Genomic DNA, 20020 nt, shown 5'->3' on the forward strand with positions numbered 1-20020 from the left:
AAGTTACTGCAATACAAAGCGCTCTTAGTGCTAGCAGCAGTGATTATTAACACGTATGTAGGAATAACCATCTTATCCTAGGATATATTCTAGCATCACAGAGTCAACAAGATCACAGAGAGTTCAAGGTTGTTAGGGACCTCTGGAGGTCACCTGGCCCAGATGACAAAGGGCTTTTGAGTATCTCCAGAGATGAAGACTCCACATCTCCTGGGCGAACCTGTGGCAGTACTCAGTCAACCACATAGTAAAGAAATGGTTCCTTATGTTCAGAGGGGCCATCCTGTATTTCAGTTTCTGCCCACCGCCTCCTGTGTTTCAGTGTGTGTCCATTTCCAGCAGGCACCAGTGGAAAAAGCCTGTCTCTACTCTCTTTGGACCGTCCCTTCAGGTATTTCTGTACATTGCCAAGAACCCCTTAAGTCTTCTCTTCCCCAGGCTGAACAGTCCTAGCTCTCTCAGCAAGCCCTCACAGGAGAGATGGTAAATCATTTTTGCAGCACTTCACTAGACTCTCCAGTATGACCTCTCTCTTGTACTGGGGAGCCCACTCTTGGACAGCATACTCCAAGTGTGGCCTCAACAGTGCTGAATAAAAGGGAAGGGTAACTTCCCCCCTGCTGCTGGCAACACTCCTAACGCAGCCCAGGGTATCATTAGCCTTTGCCACATTGCTGGCCCATTTTCAGCTTGGTCTCACCAGGGCCTTATCTGAAAAAATGTTTTCCAGGTGGCCATCCTCCAATTTATACTGGTGCATGGGGTTGTCACCAAGTCAGGACTTACTACTTCCCCTTGCTGAATGGCGTTAATTTCCTGCCACTCCATTTCTTCAGTTTGTTGAGGTTGCTCTGAATGGCAGCACAACACTCCCAGTTTTGTGTCATCAGCAGACTTGCTGAGGGTACACCCTGCCCCATCACCCAGATAATTAAGGAAGATGTGAACCAGGATCAGACCCTGCACTGACCCCTGCAGTATACTGCTAGCACTGGCCTCCAACCAGACTTTGTGCTACTGATTACCACACTCTTGGCCGGGCTATTCAGCCCATTTTCAATCCACACTGCTGTTCATCCAGCCCCCACTTCATCAGCTTTTCTATGAAAATCTTAAATAAGATGATGTTGAAAGCCTTACGGGAAGTCTAGGTAAACAACCACTGCACTCCCCATATCTACCAGGAAAGTACTTTCATCCTAGAAGTTTATTCAACTCTGAAACTTGACTTTGCCACTGTGAATCCATGCTGACTACTGATTGCTTTTAATGTGCCTGGAAAGAGTCTCCAGGATTAGCCGCTCCATCACTTTCCCAGGGATCAAGGTGAGGCCAACCAGCCTATAGTTCCATGGGTATTCATTCTTGAAGACAGAAGTGACATTTTCTCTCCTCTAGTCTTTGGGCATTGCTCCCAAACACCATTATCAATCAAATATTATATAGAGTGGCCTTGCAATGACATATGCCAGCTCCCTCAGCATCCCATCCAGGACCATGAACTCAGGGTGTATCTGCTTTGCTTAAGTATTCCCTGACCTAATCCTCTTCCACCAAAGGTATACCTTCCTTGCTCTGGACTTTTCCTGGGGTTCTCTTGGAGTAAGGATTCTTGAAAGCCTGTAAAGACTTAAGTAAAGAAGGCATTCAGTCTCAGCCTCTTCCATGTCCTATGTAACCAGGCTTCCTGTATTGTTAAGCAATGGGCCCACATTTTCACTAGCCTTCAATTTGTCTTTGACATCCTGTACTAGATTCAACTCCAGTTGGGCTTTGGCTTTCCTAACCTCCTCCCTGCACACTCAAGACAATACCTCTGTACTCCTCCCTGGAACATATCTGCAGAAAGCTGCCCTGAAACGGGGGAGACATACATCAGCTGTACTAGTTAAGCAGCTAAAAGCCCCTACTATGCCTTCCAGCCTACAACTGTGTGCACTGTTCACGTCAATACAGAGAGTAAGTCTGAACTGATTTGGCAAACAACTGCTCAAACTGGAAGGTATTTTTCAGTCAAATGAATTCTCTTATCAGAGCCATACAGGTGTTTGGGCTAAAGTCACTTGCAGGTGTGAAGCCATACAGATAGAAAATATCAACACGGAAAAGGTGAGAGAGGGGTGCCAACTACTTGAGCCAACGCTGCCACTTGGCCACAAAGTCACTTGGCATAATCTGCATATACCAAACGGGAAATAGATTGCATATGAGAGATGCAACTCCTCAAACAACAAAATGTTTCAATACAACAAAAGAACTTCAAAAAAGTGAAACCTTGCTTCATGAACACCAAGCTGTATATGGCATGGGCTCTTTGAACAGACTTGAACACATACTTGTATAGGTTGCTAGGAAAGTAACTATCTATTCAGTTCTGTGGCCCAGAAAAGCACATATATGCAAGTTTCAGAAATTGTTGTGAACACTGAGAAATCTGGACATATATCTGCTTCTAAATTACAAGAACTGGGTTACAAAAAGCCAAGAAATTACAAAAAATCACCTTCAATGATCGAAGACTTTATACCCCAAAATGTTGTTTTTTTCTTTTTTGTAATACTGCAGTTCATGAAAATATAAAAAATAAATTTGTATCTTGAATTAAAATACTAACAAATTGCTTACTGTTGGAATTGCAGTTGTACAGCTAACTCTTCGAAGCCGCCTCTGCATTAGATCATGCTCCATACCATTGACTTCAGCTTTCAGGCGTTCTAGCTCTTCTTTCTCAAGCTTCAGTTCCTTTGCTAATCTCTCCATCCTTGCTCGCTGATGTAACAGCAAGGCTAATGTTGTACATGGAAAAGAAAGAGTTACTAACACACAAAACCCCAGAAAACTGAATTGTCAACATACGCCTAATATTCATGAGTGACCCTTCTCGGAAAAAAAAAAAGTGACCATAAACATGCAGCCAAGTATCAGTGTGAAGATGCTTTCATGCCAAATGAACTACAATTTAGAACAAAGTTCTTCCAGAATAAAAACACGCTTTAGACAGTAACTTGAAGTTGATATTACCATTTTGGTCAAAGCTTCTTTTTTTGCATTTGGTCTTTCTCATCTCAAAAATACAAAGGCACCTATACAAGGAGACAGCTTCTCAGGATGCAACAGCAACCTAGTTATATTAATACTGTACTGGCAAAGAAAAAAAAAATAAATACCAGAGGTAAGATCAGAAGGTAACACACTTCGTATATGCTGCTCAACAGCAGCTGACACACTAGCCTGGAGACATAAGCCAAACGTCAGTCCTGAACAGAGTTTTTCACTGCTATTACAGTTTATGCTATAACAACTTTAAAGTAGTCTTAGATTTTTCAGAGAGTACTGTAATTCTCAATACTCTATGTTTCCCAGTGCCCAAAGGCAAATCTATACAACTTCAATAAAACAGACAGAGAATCCAAAAAATAAAAAGCAGAGGCAGCTCAGCTGTTTCAGGGTCTTCAGTTCTACATTAGAGCTGATTCACTGTCCTTTAACCTCTCTCTGCTGGTAATCATTCTCTGACATTTTTGGTTTGGTACTGAAATTCATGACCCTCAGTCACAAACTGATGTTGAGCTCCCAGAGAAGCCAAAGAACAAACTCTGACTAGCTAGAAAATAATACTCAAGTTTCTGCAGGAAGAGCATTTCTCAGTATTTCATCATGATGCAAAAACTGGGCAAGACAATTAGTGTGATACTTAGCACTTTCTGATCTGGCTGGTTTTACCTGATTAAAGTCTAGCAGGACAGAGAAAAGCAAAAGAAATTTGCTGTGGGTATTCAGACAAGCACTGGCCAGTACCTGCTCTTTTCTTCACCCCTATCCGACACAGGGAGAGAAAACCCACATCATACCTCAAGGATATTTTAATTAAAAAAAAAAAAGTTAGAAAAATTAGCAACAATATGACACAATTTACTGTGGAGCAGAAAACCACCCCCAAACAACCAAAACAAATCAAACAGAACAACAAAAAAAAACCAAACAAAACCCCACCAAAACCCCCCTAAACACAAACAGTCAGCAACATAAAAATGAGTGGGGTTTGTCAGTATTCTGTGCACTGAAAATCCTATCAAAGGATAACATCACAAGTTTTCATAGTATAGATACCACTATTACTGAACAAAATTGTTCCCTACTTGCTGAAGCAGTGTAAGTCAAAGTAGTCTAAGAGATCACAAAAGTACAGATGCCAGGCTGTATGATTTTGCACTATTGCTATCAAACCTTGGTTTTGTGTGACTCTTCCAACTTAACACCCAGTATGACTACATTGTATAGCTTTGCATTATACTCTAGACCAAGTCATCAAACATGACTCACACTACAAAGAAACAGTGGAAGTGCTGACATCAGAATGGATTTTGGCAATAAATTTCACAATGGTTCATGTTCAAAAGGAAATTAAACAACCTTGTTCCCTATATTAAGCTGTTAAATATAATCCTCTTTAGAAGTCCTTTGTTGTAACAAAGGATGTAACATTTATTCTTCTACAATTTATTTCCATCAAGAGTTCAGAGTGCAACAATACCAAAGGCTCTATAAAGTCCCAGCTGTGGTAGATATTGCCACAAAAGCAGATGCTCCCCAGAAAGCACATACTAACTAGTTTTATTGGGTTTATTTTCCAAATACGCAAATCCCATCAAAGATGCAAAGGTAAAACCAGATTTCTACATTTCATGATGTTTTTTTCAGTTATGTGAAGCTACTTACAGTTTTCTCATGTAAACTACAATCTTTAATGAAGCTGTAATAGGAACATCATCAAACAAAACATAAGGCCTATGAGTTACACACCTGCTAGCATTCATTCTCTCTAAATAACACTCTAATTGGGTCTAACAGGTACAGAACAGTTCCTTTTTGATGAGTTAGAACAGCTCAAAAGACACAAAACAAAATAAGAAATCAATAACTACAGGGCAGCATTATAATCACTATATCAGCTCTCTAAAGTGAAAGGAAGGCTAGAAGGAAGGAATAGACTCTCTTTTCCAAACACAAATCATGAAACAAAGCACACTCTTTCAGTAATTGTTACTGATTATCATTCTGTCACTAACCCAAATGATTGGTTTGCTTGCAGACTGATTCCTTTGCTCAATTTTAAATGTTCAAATCTATAAAGCAGATTATTCTGAGAAAAAGAGTTTTCAGCTAAAGGTCAGATTTTTTTTTTTTTTTACTAAATTACTTAATTCTTCATTTATACATGGAATCAAATCTAACCACATTCTAACCCAGAACACATGTCCTAAAATCTGTCTGCCAATCACTTTCTCCTGTTTGAAAATTTTATGTGGAAAGAGTGAACTTTTGATTAAGTTCTTAAAAATAATTATTTTAATACCTTTGAAAACAAAAATATTTTTATTGACACCAGATGTAACTGTAGCTGCAATCCTACCTCACGCTCCACTTTCACTTAGTACTCTTCAATCTAAGGCAAATAAATTGAATTCAAATTCCCTGCAGAAGTTGGTGCTTCAGGTTTTATAAAGCATCCAAACACAGAACAAATAAAATAAATTGACAGCCCAGAATTTACAAACTGGACACACAGTATTTGAGCAAACTAGTTACTCCTGTTAGCAGTAATGTCTTTTTTTAAGGAGACACCCAATATCAAAAGCATAACAATTTTAAGAAACTCAGAAATTCTTTATGTATTAGACTGAAACTTGGCAAATTTTCTAAAAAAAAAAAAAAAAAAAAAAATCAAACCAAACTCAGTAACAGATTTTTGGTGCAATTCCTATTTTTCTCTGAACAGATTCAAAAATTCTCACTTATAAAGTAGCAAAATCAAGCTGAAAATCCATTTTACATTAATATAATTTGTAAGGTGAAACATTTACCTTGAGTGTAAGCATAGTCGTCTGATCCAGAACTAGAACTTCTCTGATACTTATGGCTTCCTTTTTCTCCTCCAGATCCTGGGATTACAGAAATAGGCTGAATAGGTTCTGGCGCTGCAGAACGCTCTTCTTGGTCCACTAAATTTAAAAGATTCTCAGTCGGTGCTCGACCTACTGTGATTTTAAAAATGGTTGGGTTTGGCTGAGAAACCATTACCCGAGGAGACTGTGTTGGTGCACCTGTAGGTCCAGTTGGTTGAGTGTAGGTAATATATACTGGATTAACACTAAATGGAGGTTTGGGTTGACCTGACATACCTCTTGATGGAGAGCTTGAAGGAGGAGTAGTGGCTGTATACAGCGGATGCTGGTTTCGTTGAGATGGTTGATTACTTATTGGTGAAGGACTTCTGTTCATTGCAGTCCCAGGTCTTTGTGGTGGTTCAACTGTAATTTCTATTTTATTCATGGAACCTTTGGATAAACTCGGTCCAGCAAAAGTAGGAAGATATGATACAGAGTGACCACCTTGTTTTTGAAAAGTCTGGGATGCTTGTTGATATGGATGGGATGGGACAGTTGAAGGACTAGGAGGCATGAAAACATGTGAACTCTGATGACTCAACTGAGGAGGTTGAACTTGGTGTTGAGGAGAGCCAAAGGGAGAGGGACACTGAGATGCCGGTGGTGATCGAAAAGCTGACTGAGGGATCTGGGGTTGTTTAGGAGAATACTGAGAAGGTTGGTAGTTCTGTTGATGGGGATACACAGGTAGAGGACGGGGAGAATAATGTGGAACTGGGCCCTGCGGTGATGAATGCCACTGTGTATTCTGAGGAGTCTGTCGTCCTGAAGAACTCTGAGACGTTTGTCTTATATAAATAGAGCCAGGAGTCCCATAGAGATTGCTTGGAATCTGTGGAAGAATTTGTAGAGCTCTGGGTACACTCTGTCCAGAGGGGAGGTTTTGTGATACTGTAACAGTAATGGGATTTGTACTGTACCGAGGTATGTGCATATACGTGGGAGGAGGGCCTTGCATAGCAGACGTGTTCATTCCTGGTTGTATGGAAGATGGCTGTGAAGGTGGCTGTGGAGGAGGAGTAGCTGCATTTCTATTCTGGTCATTCATGAAAAATGGATTGTAACTAGGAGAAGCTGCCACAACAGCAGGAGCAGAATGTGGTTCTTGGACTAAGCATATCAGCTGTTTACCTGCTGTGCGTTGTGGATCAATATGTCCATCACTTGAACTATGTACCAGTGTACGACCACCATTAAGTTGAGCTCCATCCCCTGCATGATAGCTGGTATGAGGATGAATACCCAGATTAATGTGCAAAAGGCTATTTCTATTTATTCTGGTATCATCAGGGCTATGGTACTCCATATATAAGTATTTGTTGCTCTCCTGTGCGAGGGCTCGACAACAGGCATCTAGGTTGTTGTTGTTCTAGGAGTAAGAATGGACACATATTAATGTCAAATGGCAAAAGAAAATGCCACTGCTTAGCATTCAACAAGCATTCAACTGAAGCTGCAGTCAAGCCCAACTTGAACACAACTACAGATAACATCTCAGAAACACAAATTTTGAAATAAAAGTAATACCTACCAAGTCACAGTATGTAAGTAGCACATAGCTCACATGGCATCTAGCAAAATGTTATGGTTACACTAGCTACAGTATGAAGAAAAACAAGTCCACGTTTGGAGAAAGCAATGGTTAGAAGTCTCAGCATCTTTTGCAAGAAACAGGTATCTACGCTTCTAACAGCAGCAACACAGATCAAATTGAACTAGATCAAAATTGCAAATTCTGTAAAGATGAACCCAAAATGCAGATGACATTTTAATGTTTACCTGAGCATTTACTGCTCTCACCTTTTTTTACTGTTTACCTGAGTACTTCTATTTACATGAAAGTTTAAAAGCCCAGGAATTTCTTAGTATAGGAAAAAAAAACACAAAAAAACAACCAACAAACCACAGTTTTGCTTGGTACAGCAGAATGTAGTGTCTTAAAAATAAAGTCAGTATCAGTATTGCTTCAAAAAGTATGGCAATTCCATAAAGCACCTTATAATTCTGGCATAATTTCAGCTGCTTTTCAGAATCAAGGTTAAAAAAAAAAAATCAAAATAAATAAATAAAAATGTTTATCGATACATCAGTGAGGAAACCAAATAACCCCTGAAATTGTTTCATGTCTTCTTCGGTGCCAGCAGCTGAAACTATACAGACATATTATGAAGCAAATCAAAAGTATAATGGAGAATTCCCTTTCCCTTAATCTTTCCCTAGCTTAATCTAGTCTTGCTCAAAGAATGACATAAATGACAGCTTTTCTTTAAGAGTAGGACCACTAGAAAGCCATCCAGATTGTGTATTTTTTTCCTCCCCAGTTTCTCATACAACAGTCTGTATCAGCTGATCAGCTGTGGTTCAGTTTTTAATTTAAACAGTAGTTAAATTAAAAAAAGAACAAAACAAAAAAACCACACCACACTCTAAGTTCCACTACATCTGGCCCTCAGGACCCTAACTTTGTTACGCGATCCAAGATCAGTATGTTTTATGACATAAAGCACTTCCTACCAGAACGAGTGTGTACATATTTACATATAGATGCATACACCCCCACCTTCCTTAGTGTGCTAAGATTACCATTTTAAGGAATATATGCCACTAATGGTTTCACTTCTATTTCAAATACTATCACTATGTAAAGTTTGTATACATATTAATACTCACACGACCTTGTAACACAACAGCCTACACACTAATTGAAAAGTCATATCAGTCCTTTACTGATACCTAGTCAGTCTTCATGCTAAAGCGAAGACTACTTTCCCAAAATCTCATATGATTCCACTATCAGGCAAACATACATATTAAGCATCTCAGACAAAGACTTACTACTGAACATGACAGAAGTGTCTAGCAATTATGTTCGATGAACCCTATAGATACTTCTCCCTGACTACTTTCCTTCCATGTGAAGCTTTCTTTCTAGACTCCAATGGTCAATGAAAATATCCAGACATATCACAGAAAAAAATAAAACCAGAATATGTGGGAATCAGACCCTGTAATAATAACCAGCACCACAGTTCCAAGACAGCAATCTCAAAAAACCTAACCGCTACAAAAAGCCACTTAATTTCTAAACTGAACTTCATAGACTCCTCAGCTTCCTAAAGTCATTTCATCAGGGTGGAGGTAGAGAGAAAGTAGAAGGGACAGGCCCAAATGTGATTTACTCAGAGTATGGAATATATTTGCCATTTCAAAGCACCCTCAATTTTTGATATGTCCAAAACACACACTGGTTTACATCTAGAGCATGTATTGCAAAATGTTAATGGAAACCAGCTCATGTATCTTAAAACAAATATAAAGTGGGTTTGGAAAAAAAAATGACAGATATTTGCAACATTACCCAGCTATACATGTAATATATAATATACATAATATATAATATCACTATTATAGATACATATATGCTTCTGCAGCATTAGGGGCAGTTTAATTTTATCAGTTTAAAGATGTCTATGACAAACATAGTTCATCAAAAGGATAATGTACTTAACAGTAGAGATGAACATCAGGATAAGTAAAGCTTTACATTGCAGGGCTTCCCCTGCTTCACAGTTGTCTGAAATCAATTAATTTGTATTTGTATGGTTTAGAAGACACACAATGCAAACGTTACAGCCACACTTATAAGTAAATCTACTCCTCTGCCACTACTTTCATCTCCAGCAGTTTATCACATTAGATTCTACATTAGCCACAGACACACAAAGCCAAAAGATCTTGTATGTTCCTATTCTTCTCCTAAATCTTCCCATTAATGGAAGGTATCTCCAGATGACCACGACTATGAAAATGATTATGTATGATCACTTACTATCACTTCCCATCACTTCCAATTTATGATTTTAGATGAAGGTGGAAGGAAAAAATGGAAAGGAAAGGGAAAACAAGAGAATGAAAAAAAAAGGAAAAAAGAAAAAAAAGAAAAAAGAACTGCCACCTAATTTGGAAACAGAGAAGTGAAAATAAACCTTTGGATGGACAGCCATGGCAAAAAGACACTATGAAGACAGAAAACCTTTAGATTCCTAGCTAGGGGCAGTTCCTCATCTCAGCAGAATGAGTCATTATTTGCTAAAATGTCTCCCAGTATGTTATTTGTGTAGCCATCATCAATAACCATCCTATTAGCCACTTCCCTTATTCCCTATATGCATAGGGTCACAGGTCACACAGACGAGGAAAAACAGCAGGAAAACCCCCACAAGCATAAGTGAAGAATTCTAAAATCTTTTTACATAGAAGACAGGACACAATTCAAGTAGTGCAGTCTTCCACTGTTTAAAAATAAAAGCAGAAAAATGAAAATCTGTGCTCCATGTACACTACTAAAACGAATTTTTATACCTCAAAAATAAAACACATAGGCTCTTAAAACCCTTACCATACCTGAAGCATGCACTGAGACACCACCCCTTCGGGTATCTCAGGGAAACGTTGTCGGAGATCATGGAGTACCTGAACGTTGAGTTGCTGACTGCTCTGCGCCATGCCAGACTGATGATGTCCCAGATTACCAAAAAATGGAATTCAACAGGCCTTCCAATGATTATGGTCTTCTGAGGCTTCCTGCATTTTCTGTAAGAAAGAACACAAAATCAATTTTCTTCTAAGCCACCACAACAACTTCTCTTCCTTCCCCAGCTGCATGTGTGAAAGAATTACTGGATTACATTTTTAGATCTAGATATCAAGGGAGACAACGGTTTAAACACAAAAATGGGAATCATTATGTCTCAAAATCTGATATTAAAACACTTAATATATCACAGGTATACCTATGTAACATTTCCCTGGAATGTGCTAGTACAGGACTTTACACAGTCCCCCTGTGGTACCATGTAGGCATAACTTAATCTGACCTACATGAAATATACTTACTGCCAGTGAAATTGTGAACAGTTTGCAGAAAAGCCTGAAGTTATCACAAAGCATAAACGTCTTAGTTATTTGCAAAATGCTAGGAATAACACGCTGTCCTGGGTTCAGCAGCAGCAGTCATTTTTTTCTCCTTCTTAGTACCTGGTGCTGCGCTGTGTTTTTGACTTTTGGCCTGGGAACACTGCTGATAACACCGAAGTTTTTAGTTACTGATCAAATGTTTAGTCTGACCAAGGACTTTCTGAGTCTCATGCTCTGCTAGGGAGGATGGAAAGCTGGGAGGAAGCAGAGACAGGACACCTGACCCAAACTAGCCAAAGAGGTATTCCATACCACAGCACGTCATGCCCAGGATGTAACTGAGAGTTACCTGGAAGGGCTAGGGCACTGCGGGGTTGGACTGCTCGGTCAGGCTGGGTATTATCAGTCAGTGGGTGGTGTTGTATTCTCTTCCCTTGTTATTTCCTTTATCATTATTGTTATTGGTGGTAGCAGTAGTGATTTGTGTTATACCTTGGTTACTAAACTATTCTTATCTCAACCCGTGGGAGTTACATTCTTTTGATTCTCCTTCCCATCCCTCCAGGAACGGGGATAAGAAAAGGGGGGAGAGTGAGAGAGAGACTGCGTGGCCGATTTATGGCTGACTGGGTTTAAACCACGACGCATGCTGGAAAACTGAGAAGCACAATTAGCCAAAAATATTCCTCTAGAATAGGGCTTAAACTCTTTCCTTGTTACATCACTATAAATCCAAGAAGCTGCAAGCAATTTTTGTAAAACGCAACAAGAGTTGAACAGACTTTAAAGAGTCTTTTTTTAGGGTTATGATGAGGGTCTATTTCAGATTTTTGCAAAGCACCTATTACATTCATACTAACGTGACAAAACCACTCCCTTGCATTTCATGATTATTGTATTCAACAGCCAAAAGATTCTATCAGAACTTCAATATCCAAGGACTGCTAGAAGGCAAATAAAGTGTGAGTTAACAAATGCTTTTCTCACTTGTGGCTTATCATCACAGTAGTAACCAAAAAGTAGCTGAAGTCTAAGTAAAGATTCACAAAGACTTTGCATGAAAGTGATGCACAATAGCCCCTGTAACACATCTATTATTGCTAAGCTTCAAAGACTTTCCAACATTACTCAACTGAATTCTTAACTGCTGAGAATGTAGTACCTGTGCTCAAGAACAGAAAGTCAGATACCAGAAGACTTGGTGTTTAAGTAATGTATTAGCTACCTGAAGTCCCATGTTTGTATCATGCTATCTCAACCTCAATGTATTACAGTTAGTTTTTCACCTGTTAAGCTCCACTTCTAATAGCAATCTAGAACAGTACAACAGATCAGCACAATGATATATATAACTTTAAGCACTAATAAACTCCAACAGTTTCCTGTATCTCTCCTACATCTTCAAAGAAATACAAAATGTCAGGTTTAGTGTAAAAAAGCTTTGGTGTTTGTTTTGTTGGTTTTTTTTTGTTGTTTTTTTTTTTAATTACTATTTTGAGTATTTAATAACCATGCCTTTCTTTTTTCACCCCTTTCAAAACAGTACTTCTTTTCTCAGAAAAGGGGCAAAACAACAACCACCACCACAACAAAAACAGAAGTCAAGTCCGCTCCACTATGTGACTACTTTGTATGTGGACACCCTTTTACTGGCTTTTTAGCATTCACTAAATAACTCACAGGCTTACAGGACGGCTTTCTCTCTGTCATATCTGATAAATCCTAGTATACAGTGTTACAATTGTCATATCACTCACTTTCTCAAGATAAATGAGACAGATTTAAAGAACAGCGAGATATGTGAACTACCCTGCTGTGATTTAAGAAATGCTACAGTAAAAAAGTATAATCACAATGCAGCTCTGCCCACTCCAGTAAAGCTGCAGACCCCTTTTATTTTAAAAGGGAACAAGTTTCCACTAACTACAAAAGCCAGCTGAAACTTTGTACCTACACTCACAGTAGGGGACCTTTTATAAAACTTATTTTTCATAAATGACAAACATCATATTCTGAAAGGCAGACCAGCACAAGGACTCTCAAAGAAAACCCTACAGCTGTCAAGCTCTATGTGTTTCTAGACAACTCTCCTTTTCCCAGGAGGCAGGGAATAAAGTGCAGTAATGAAGAATACCCTATTAGAATAAACTGAAGTTAAAAACTTCTGTGGAATAACAAATGACAGTATCTAAAAATCTGAAATAGAAGATAATAATTTTAATAATTTAATTTGCATGAACAAAAACCTTTGTATCACTTCTCTCTTCAAATGTATATGCAAATGTAATATGGGCTACTGGCCAGCTATGAATTTTATCACAGAGTTCTCTTCTAAACACACACACAAAATCACTTTGAAGAGCTGAAGCTTCTCGTGACACAGATAGCCTTGAAAACACTGTAAGAAACCTGAAATAGTTATCTTGAGAAGCATGAACACACATTTATTCAGAACTCTTTGGATTCCATGCTTACAGTACTGTGGAAATTTGTTATTTTTCAGCCAGTACCATAGAATTCACTACTGCCTTATCCAGGAGCCCAGCACTTTGTTGTACCCATTATCCAGCATTTTGTCCTGCCTATTCTGTTTGACCTCCCTACAGCCGGCTGCACATTTACCACTCTAAGCAAGCACAACTGGCTGGAATACAATACTTGCTTCCCACGTTGCTCCACAGCACCCAGCAGGTGGAAAAGCAAGTTGTTCAGAGAGCCAAGAGCTTACAGCACAGACTACACAGCTAACATGCTTAGAGAAGAACTCCTGCTGAGCCACAAGAGACTAAGAAAGCAATCCTTCAAAGCTTCTTTCTTTCACAGCGTGCACAGGCTCAGGGACACGCTGAGGTGCACTACACTACCAGCCTTATTATTGCTGAAAGTTAACAGAGCAGAACACATCAAAAAACAATCCAGTCACAATAAAAGCAAGCCACTTCACCTGTAACTTTCAAAAAAGAGCTGAGAATACCCAAACTCCAGCTGAAAAGTATTTCATGAGGGTGGAATAAATTAACACTGCTACACACACAGCAGTTCTAATGACAAAACCAAAGGATATTGTTGCAGAATTGGTCCTGCTGTGTTAACACACACACAGATGACCTTGGGAGCCACTAGCGAATCTGAGGATTTGCAAAGCATTACTCGAGCCCTAAACAAGTACTAATCGGCTTTCCACACCTTTTAGATGCCCAAATTATACATACAGCAAAACATTATCTTAAACTCATCTTCTTTCCTTAAACTCTTTGTGTACCCTGCAAGTTATGGAAGTAGTCAACAGTTTCATCAATCAACCGATGCCTCTTTTCTAAAAGAATGAATAAAAATAAGTAGAGTTACCACTTTCTTGATATTCCCCACAGATGTGTTCAAATATATGCTAAAGGAAATACATTTCACTACTGTTATTTTTGAAGCACTAAATCACCTAAATTGAAGATACATGAATCATCAGTAATGAGATCGAAGTGAAAAATAAACGAGGTCAACAGATACTATCTGGCATTTATAAATTATGCACTGGTATGCACTTATGCAATTACAATGTTTGGAACAACTAAAATAATTCCTGAGTGAATTTCCAGAAAAGAGGATACCTGGAAGACAGGCCTCATCAATTTAAAGTTAATTGTTAAGAGTCTTATAGTAGCAGTTGGGCCTTGAAGGATAAAAGAAGAAAAAAAAACCAGTAAGACAAAACACGATAATAAAAAAGTCAGTTTATAAAAGCAACACCTCAGAGGCGTCCTGCTTTTTTACATAAATTCTTTCATCTCAAAATATTTAAGTCTCCTTTAGATTACATGGATGAGAAAACACAGATGGATTTAAGTACAGCCAATTAAAAAAACTGTTTCCTCTGAATACTACACAAATGTAATTCTTAAATTTCATTGTCCTGACTTCTAGTCAAATGCATGCTGATGCCTACAGACAAAAAGCAGACCTATTGAACAACATTCAAATGAACTCAACCCAGTATTTGTAAATTAATCTACTTTCTTCCTCCTTATATCAAATCAAAGTGTTGAAGATGAATTTTGGTCTTCAGATTCATAAATACTGTAGAATTTTTTTACTTAAGCAATCATAGGGCAATTCCTTCAAATACTTGCACTGGACTGACAGGCTTTTTACCCAAGAGGTAGAAAAGGCTTCAGGGAAAGCTAGGAAAGGCGGATGCTCTATTCTGCATAAACATTACAGGAACTGGAGTATGAAGATACCATGAAATTTAGGTGGACAAAACAGTAGAATCTCCAGAACAGAAAGGACAAAATTAACACAAATCAGTAAGCTAAGAGAAAAGCTAAAATATATAAACATCTTCACCAAGCAAAAGTGACTTCAAGAGACATTTAAACTCATTTGCAGTAAATATAAAGCAGCAAATCTAATAAACAGTTACATAATCCAAGCTCATGACAGTAATTCCTAATTGTTTTCTCTTTCCCAACAGCAGCACCTCCTGTTTGTATTTGCTACTGGCACCTAGGCATTAAACTTCCGAGTAACACTGGTATCAGTGCTACTCAGAACTTTAGTCCTGCTCTGAGCCAAACCAGAAGAGCAGTAACAGTCTGAATATCCTCCATGAACAGGAACTTTATTTTCTTCTCTGCTAGTAAACAGTGGAAGAACTGGGAAGACAGGATCTGAGGAAGCAGAAAAGATACAGAATTCTAAAATTCTGCTTCATTAATCTGGATTAATACAGAATTTTACTTTCACCAAAAATAGCAGGGTAAATAAAAAATGAGACAATGTCCAAAAGAAAAATATGATGTTCCCTAAATGGAAGAACAATAATAAAAGCCTAACACTCATTTGTAATGATTTTACTAAAACATGACATTTTGTTTTCAAAGCCATGCTAACTAACTGGCTCCACGGCACAGATTCTGAATCAGAGTGACATTTTATATCTTCGGTTCTAAAATTATTTTTAATAATAAACATACTTTAATAATATTTATTTAATAATAAGCATATTTTTAATAATAACATATTTATTTAATAATAAACAGGGGTGATCTAGGTTAGAATAAGGAAGAAGCGATTTATTGTGAGGGTGGTGAGGCACTGGAAAAGCCTTACAGAACAGACCATCCATGCTTGCAGCACAAAAACCCCAGCATTACTAGTCTAGCTCTACAAAGTAATATTACTAAAGTATACAGCAAATTCAGACTACACAGAGTGTTTAGGAAGTAAAGAAGTTTTGTCTAGATCAGAACTTTTTTATATAATTGAAAAATTGTTACTTATTAATAACATATATTAGGACATTCATGTTTCATGACTACTTACTTCTAGATTCCTAAATTAAAGGTGTTGTATTGTATTGAAATAATCCTACCAAAACGTCATCCAGGTACTGAACCACAATGTACTCCGTTACCAGCCACAGTGCATAACAGATCCTCCAAATAGTCTATTATTTTCCCAACTGTGAAAATTATATTACTATAACATAAAGATTTAACTTGCATTTAAAAGATTAGCTTCCTTACTACAAGTGTCTTTATTAAACCCTATGGCCCAAGAAAATAGGTGAAAACATTCCACCTCTCACAAAAGTAAAATATCACCTATTCCAGCTTCAGCACTCACATTCAGCAACTAGTCCAAAGCATTTATGTTATTTGCAAATAACCCCCCCCCTAATTTGGACAAGCTAAGTCACTAGCAACTGAAATCTTTTCCCAGGAAGACAAAGTTTTATTTACATATGCATGTACACAAACTGAAACTATTCAGTGAATTATGCTTTTGTTAGTTTCTTGAATGAAGTTATCCTATAAACAAGGGCTGCTTAGGGGGTAGATATAAATTTAGTCTCTAGAATAGATGTGGACAAACTTTCACTGCCTCCAGAGTCATTTAGAGATTCAGCTACAGTCCTCCAAGGATGCAAAGATTTACTGTATATGAGGCAGCATGAAAATGCAGTGAGGCCAGCTGTAGTGAGTTACAACTCATATACTCAACAGTTTTCTCCACCTTTCCTCCCATGCCAGCCATCTCAGCTGAACTAACTCAACCTACTAAAACAATTAAAACCACTTTTTACTATTTTAATAAGCTTACCTTGCACAATGATTGCCCACTGAATAGCACACCACTGTGGAAAGGAAAAGAGTAAAAGGTAGGAAGGGATACAAGACCAGGAATATCACCTCCCTGTTTTCAGCAAAGATAAGACAACCGATCAATAAAAGCCATAACAAAAATGCACCTTCTTCACCTGAAGCAGACTTAGAATGAAAGAACTGAAGCTGTTCTTGTATGAACAGCATTAAATCGGAATGGGATTTTTGCAAAGTGTCAATACTGGAGTTAAAGAATATGGTTGTGGCACTGCAAGAAAGGTGACTGTCAGCTGTGCCCAGGAGGCACACCAGCAAGAGGTCAGAACTGAAACTGTACTTCAAACTCCACATCACTTCCCCACAGTCCATGCAATACTGTTCTCTTCAAAAATTCTTTCTGAAAACCATGGTGGACCAACTGATTACAGGCAGCCAGCTCTTCATCACCGATACGATGATGCCTTCTACATCTCTGTTGACACATTGGTTACATTCTTCCAAAGGCTACAATATCCTCCATAGACTCCGTGCCAATAGTAAAATATAAGAAGACAAGAAGGGAATTAGCTCATCTTACAGATTTAGAAAGTACTTTATTAGACAAAGTATTAATATATTTTGATTTTTACCTAACACAGTGGTTTTAACAAATAAGTATGACTTCAGCCAAAGTCACAACTACATCCCTATGCCACTTCTGTATTTCAATACGTATGCAGATGCTAAGGTATATAACTACTGTGATGCTTCCTATTATAACTGCAAACCCACAGCAGAAAAATTGTTACATCAACAATTTTGTAAATAAGGTTGTATAAGATCATGGATTTTGAAGATGCCGATTCAAACTGAGTTGCTTCACACAAAACATCAACTAGGGAAAAACATGTTTTTTTTTAATATCCCATCCCACACATAGCTACTATTTAATACATCTGAACCCAATTATAGCCTTGTAAACATGCCTGGCACATGACCTGGCTGCAGATGAAATCACTTAATCTCACCTCTAATCCTTGAGCAGCCTCTGGAACCACTGTTGGCCTAAATTCAAAGGGGCCTGCAGTATAATATAAAACTGACTGTAAATGGCTTAAAGTAATCAGGCTATACTGGTATTGGGAATAATAAAGAGAACAATTTCGTACACTAAGTTTCTATTTAATCATTCAAATGAAACCAATTAACTCGTCCCACAAATAACACATCAATCCAGCCAGGACTTTGGATTGCATTTGCAGCAAAGGCCTGTGAATACTTTTATGGTAATGTGAGACCTTTATAAAGATTTGCTAGCTGGAAGATCTTAAAGTCTCAGAAATACAAGAAACTAAACTGTTACAACAGTGCCTTGGGAGTAACTTTTCCCTCACATTTACCTTCAGGCACACACTCACTGTTTAAACAGGATGTAGGACAAAAAAAAAAAGAAATACTTTTCCCTGCAGCAGTCCAGCTACAATAATTTTTAGGATTACATATAACTAAGAACAACTCTCTCATCTCACAAATCACAATGACCTTTTGTTACGGATTCTTTTTTACTACACGGTGATACATCCCACAACTTTGGGGCTGTATTGCTTCACAGAGTAAGAAAGATAGGTACAATAGAATTCAAAGACATTTTGCCATTTCATACAGACATATTACATACAACAAAAGAAAAGCAGTCAATATTGAAAGCTGAGCTCAGCGTGCTGCTTTTACTGCTCTGAATGAATGCCTGCATCCCTAAAAACACTTCATGGTTTGGCAAGTCATCTTGTGATGAAGATTTTTTCACTTGTACAGAAGATCAACAGACTCATAAAGCTCCTGGATGGCAGGAAGCCAATACAGAATCATAGAATAGTTAGGGTTGGAAAGGACCTTAAGATCATCCAGTTCCAACTCCCCTGCCATGGGTAGGGACACCTCACACTAAACCATGTCACCCAAGGCTCTGTCCAACCTGGCCTTGAACACCGCCAGGGATGAAGCATTCAGAACTTCCCTGAGCAACCCATTCCAGTGCCTCACCACCCTTACAGTAAAGAACTTCCTCCTTATAGCCAATCTAAAATTCCTCTGTTTAAGTCTGAACCCATTACACTTGTCCTATCACTACAGTCTGTAATGAAGTCCCTCCCCAGCATCCTTATAGGCCCCCTTCAAATACTGGAAGGCTACTACAAGGTCTCCATACAGCCTTCTCCAGGTTGAACACCCTCAACTTTCACAGCCTATCTTCACATGGGGAGGTGCTCCAGCCCCCTGATATGCTTGTGGCACTCCTCTAGACTTGTTCCAACAGTTCCATGTCCTTTTTATGTTGAGGACACCAGAACCGTACATAATAAAGAAGTATCAAGCAAAATAAGACTCATATGATAAAGTTATACAAGGTCATCTGACAATTCTTGGTTCAATGTCCCTGTCCACTTAGCCACAGAACACAGTTACACAGCCATACAGTAGTTACACAGATGTATCATTTGATGGCCTAGAACAGCTGAGAGTGCTGAGATAGCATGTAATTCATTAAAGCCAGCATGATGAGAATACTCTTATATCACATTGATGAAATAGGAGCATAAAGCAATGAAAACATCCCTTCTCTTGGGTTTTTCTGTTTGGTTGGGGTTTTTGTTGTTTTGTTTCATGTGGGTTTTCTTTATTTGTATGTTTATGGGGTTTTTGGTGGGGGTGATGGTGGCTAGTTTTGTTTTTATTAGCTTCAACTTCATCAATAATCAGTTTTACCCATGTTTGAAATTATTTCCACAGATCCTGTAAATGAAGAATATTGTGATATAATGTGGTGTGTCTTCATCATAAAAAAGCAATATGCAATTCTGAGGTAAGCGAAACCTGGTTGTAGGAAATCCATTTTTGGTACAACTGAAACAATGACACTGCCTAGAAATAGGACTCAAGCATCATGAGGTTTCACCTGTGCTCTCTGGGCAAGCATGTTAATGACACAGGTTGCTACTAAAATTCAAAAAATCATGATCAATCATTATTGTCTCTTAGACGTATATTTTGTATTGCTTCATATACTTTGGCATT

General features: G+C 38.3%; 1 protein-coding gene across 6 annotated transcripts in view; it reads right to left on the reverse strand.

Moving 5' to 3' along the window:
- Positions 1-20020, reverse strand: part of TAB3 (TGF-beta activated kinase 1 (MAP3K7) binding protein 3) — a 48463-nt gene that overhangs the window by 7180 nt on the left and 21263 nt on the right. For 2 of the 6 annotated variants that reach the window (XM_062608075.1, XM_062608076.1), the window contains 3 exons: positions 10353-10541; positions 5865-7317; positions 2626-2786 (listed from right to left, as the gene is read on the reverse strand). In XM_062608075.1, coding sequence (XP_062464059.1) covers positions 2626-2786; positions 5865-7317; positions 10353-10454 — 1716 coding nt within the window. In that variant the 5' untranslated portion in view covers positions 10455-10541. Of the gene's footprint in view, positions 1-2614; positions 2787-5864; positions 7318-10352; positions 10542-20020 lie in introns of all 6 variants that reach the window. The other 4 variants (XM_062608079.1, XM_062608078.1, XM_062608077.1 and 1 more) reach the window with 4 other exon arrangements.

Source organism: Pezoporus occidentalis, unplaced genomic scaffold (assembly GCF_034315485.1).
Source record: "Pezoporus occidentalis ecotype Australia unplaced genomic scaffold, CSIRO_AGI_Poc_V1 ctg129, whole genome shotgun sequence".
In the NCBI taxonomy this organism is placed as follows: domain Eukaryota; kingdom Metazoa; phylum Chordata; class Aves; order Psittaciformes; family Psittacidae; genus Pezoporus; species Pezoporus occidentalis.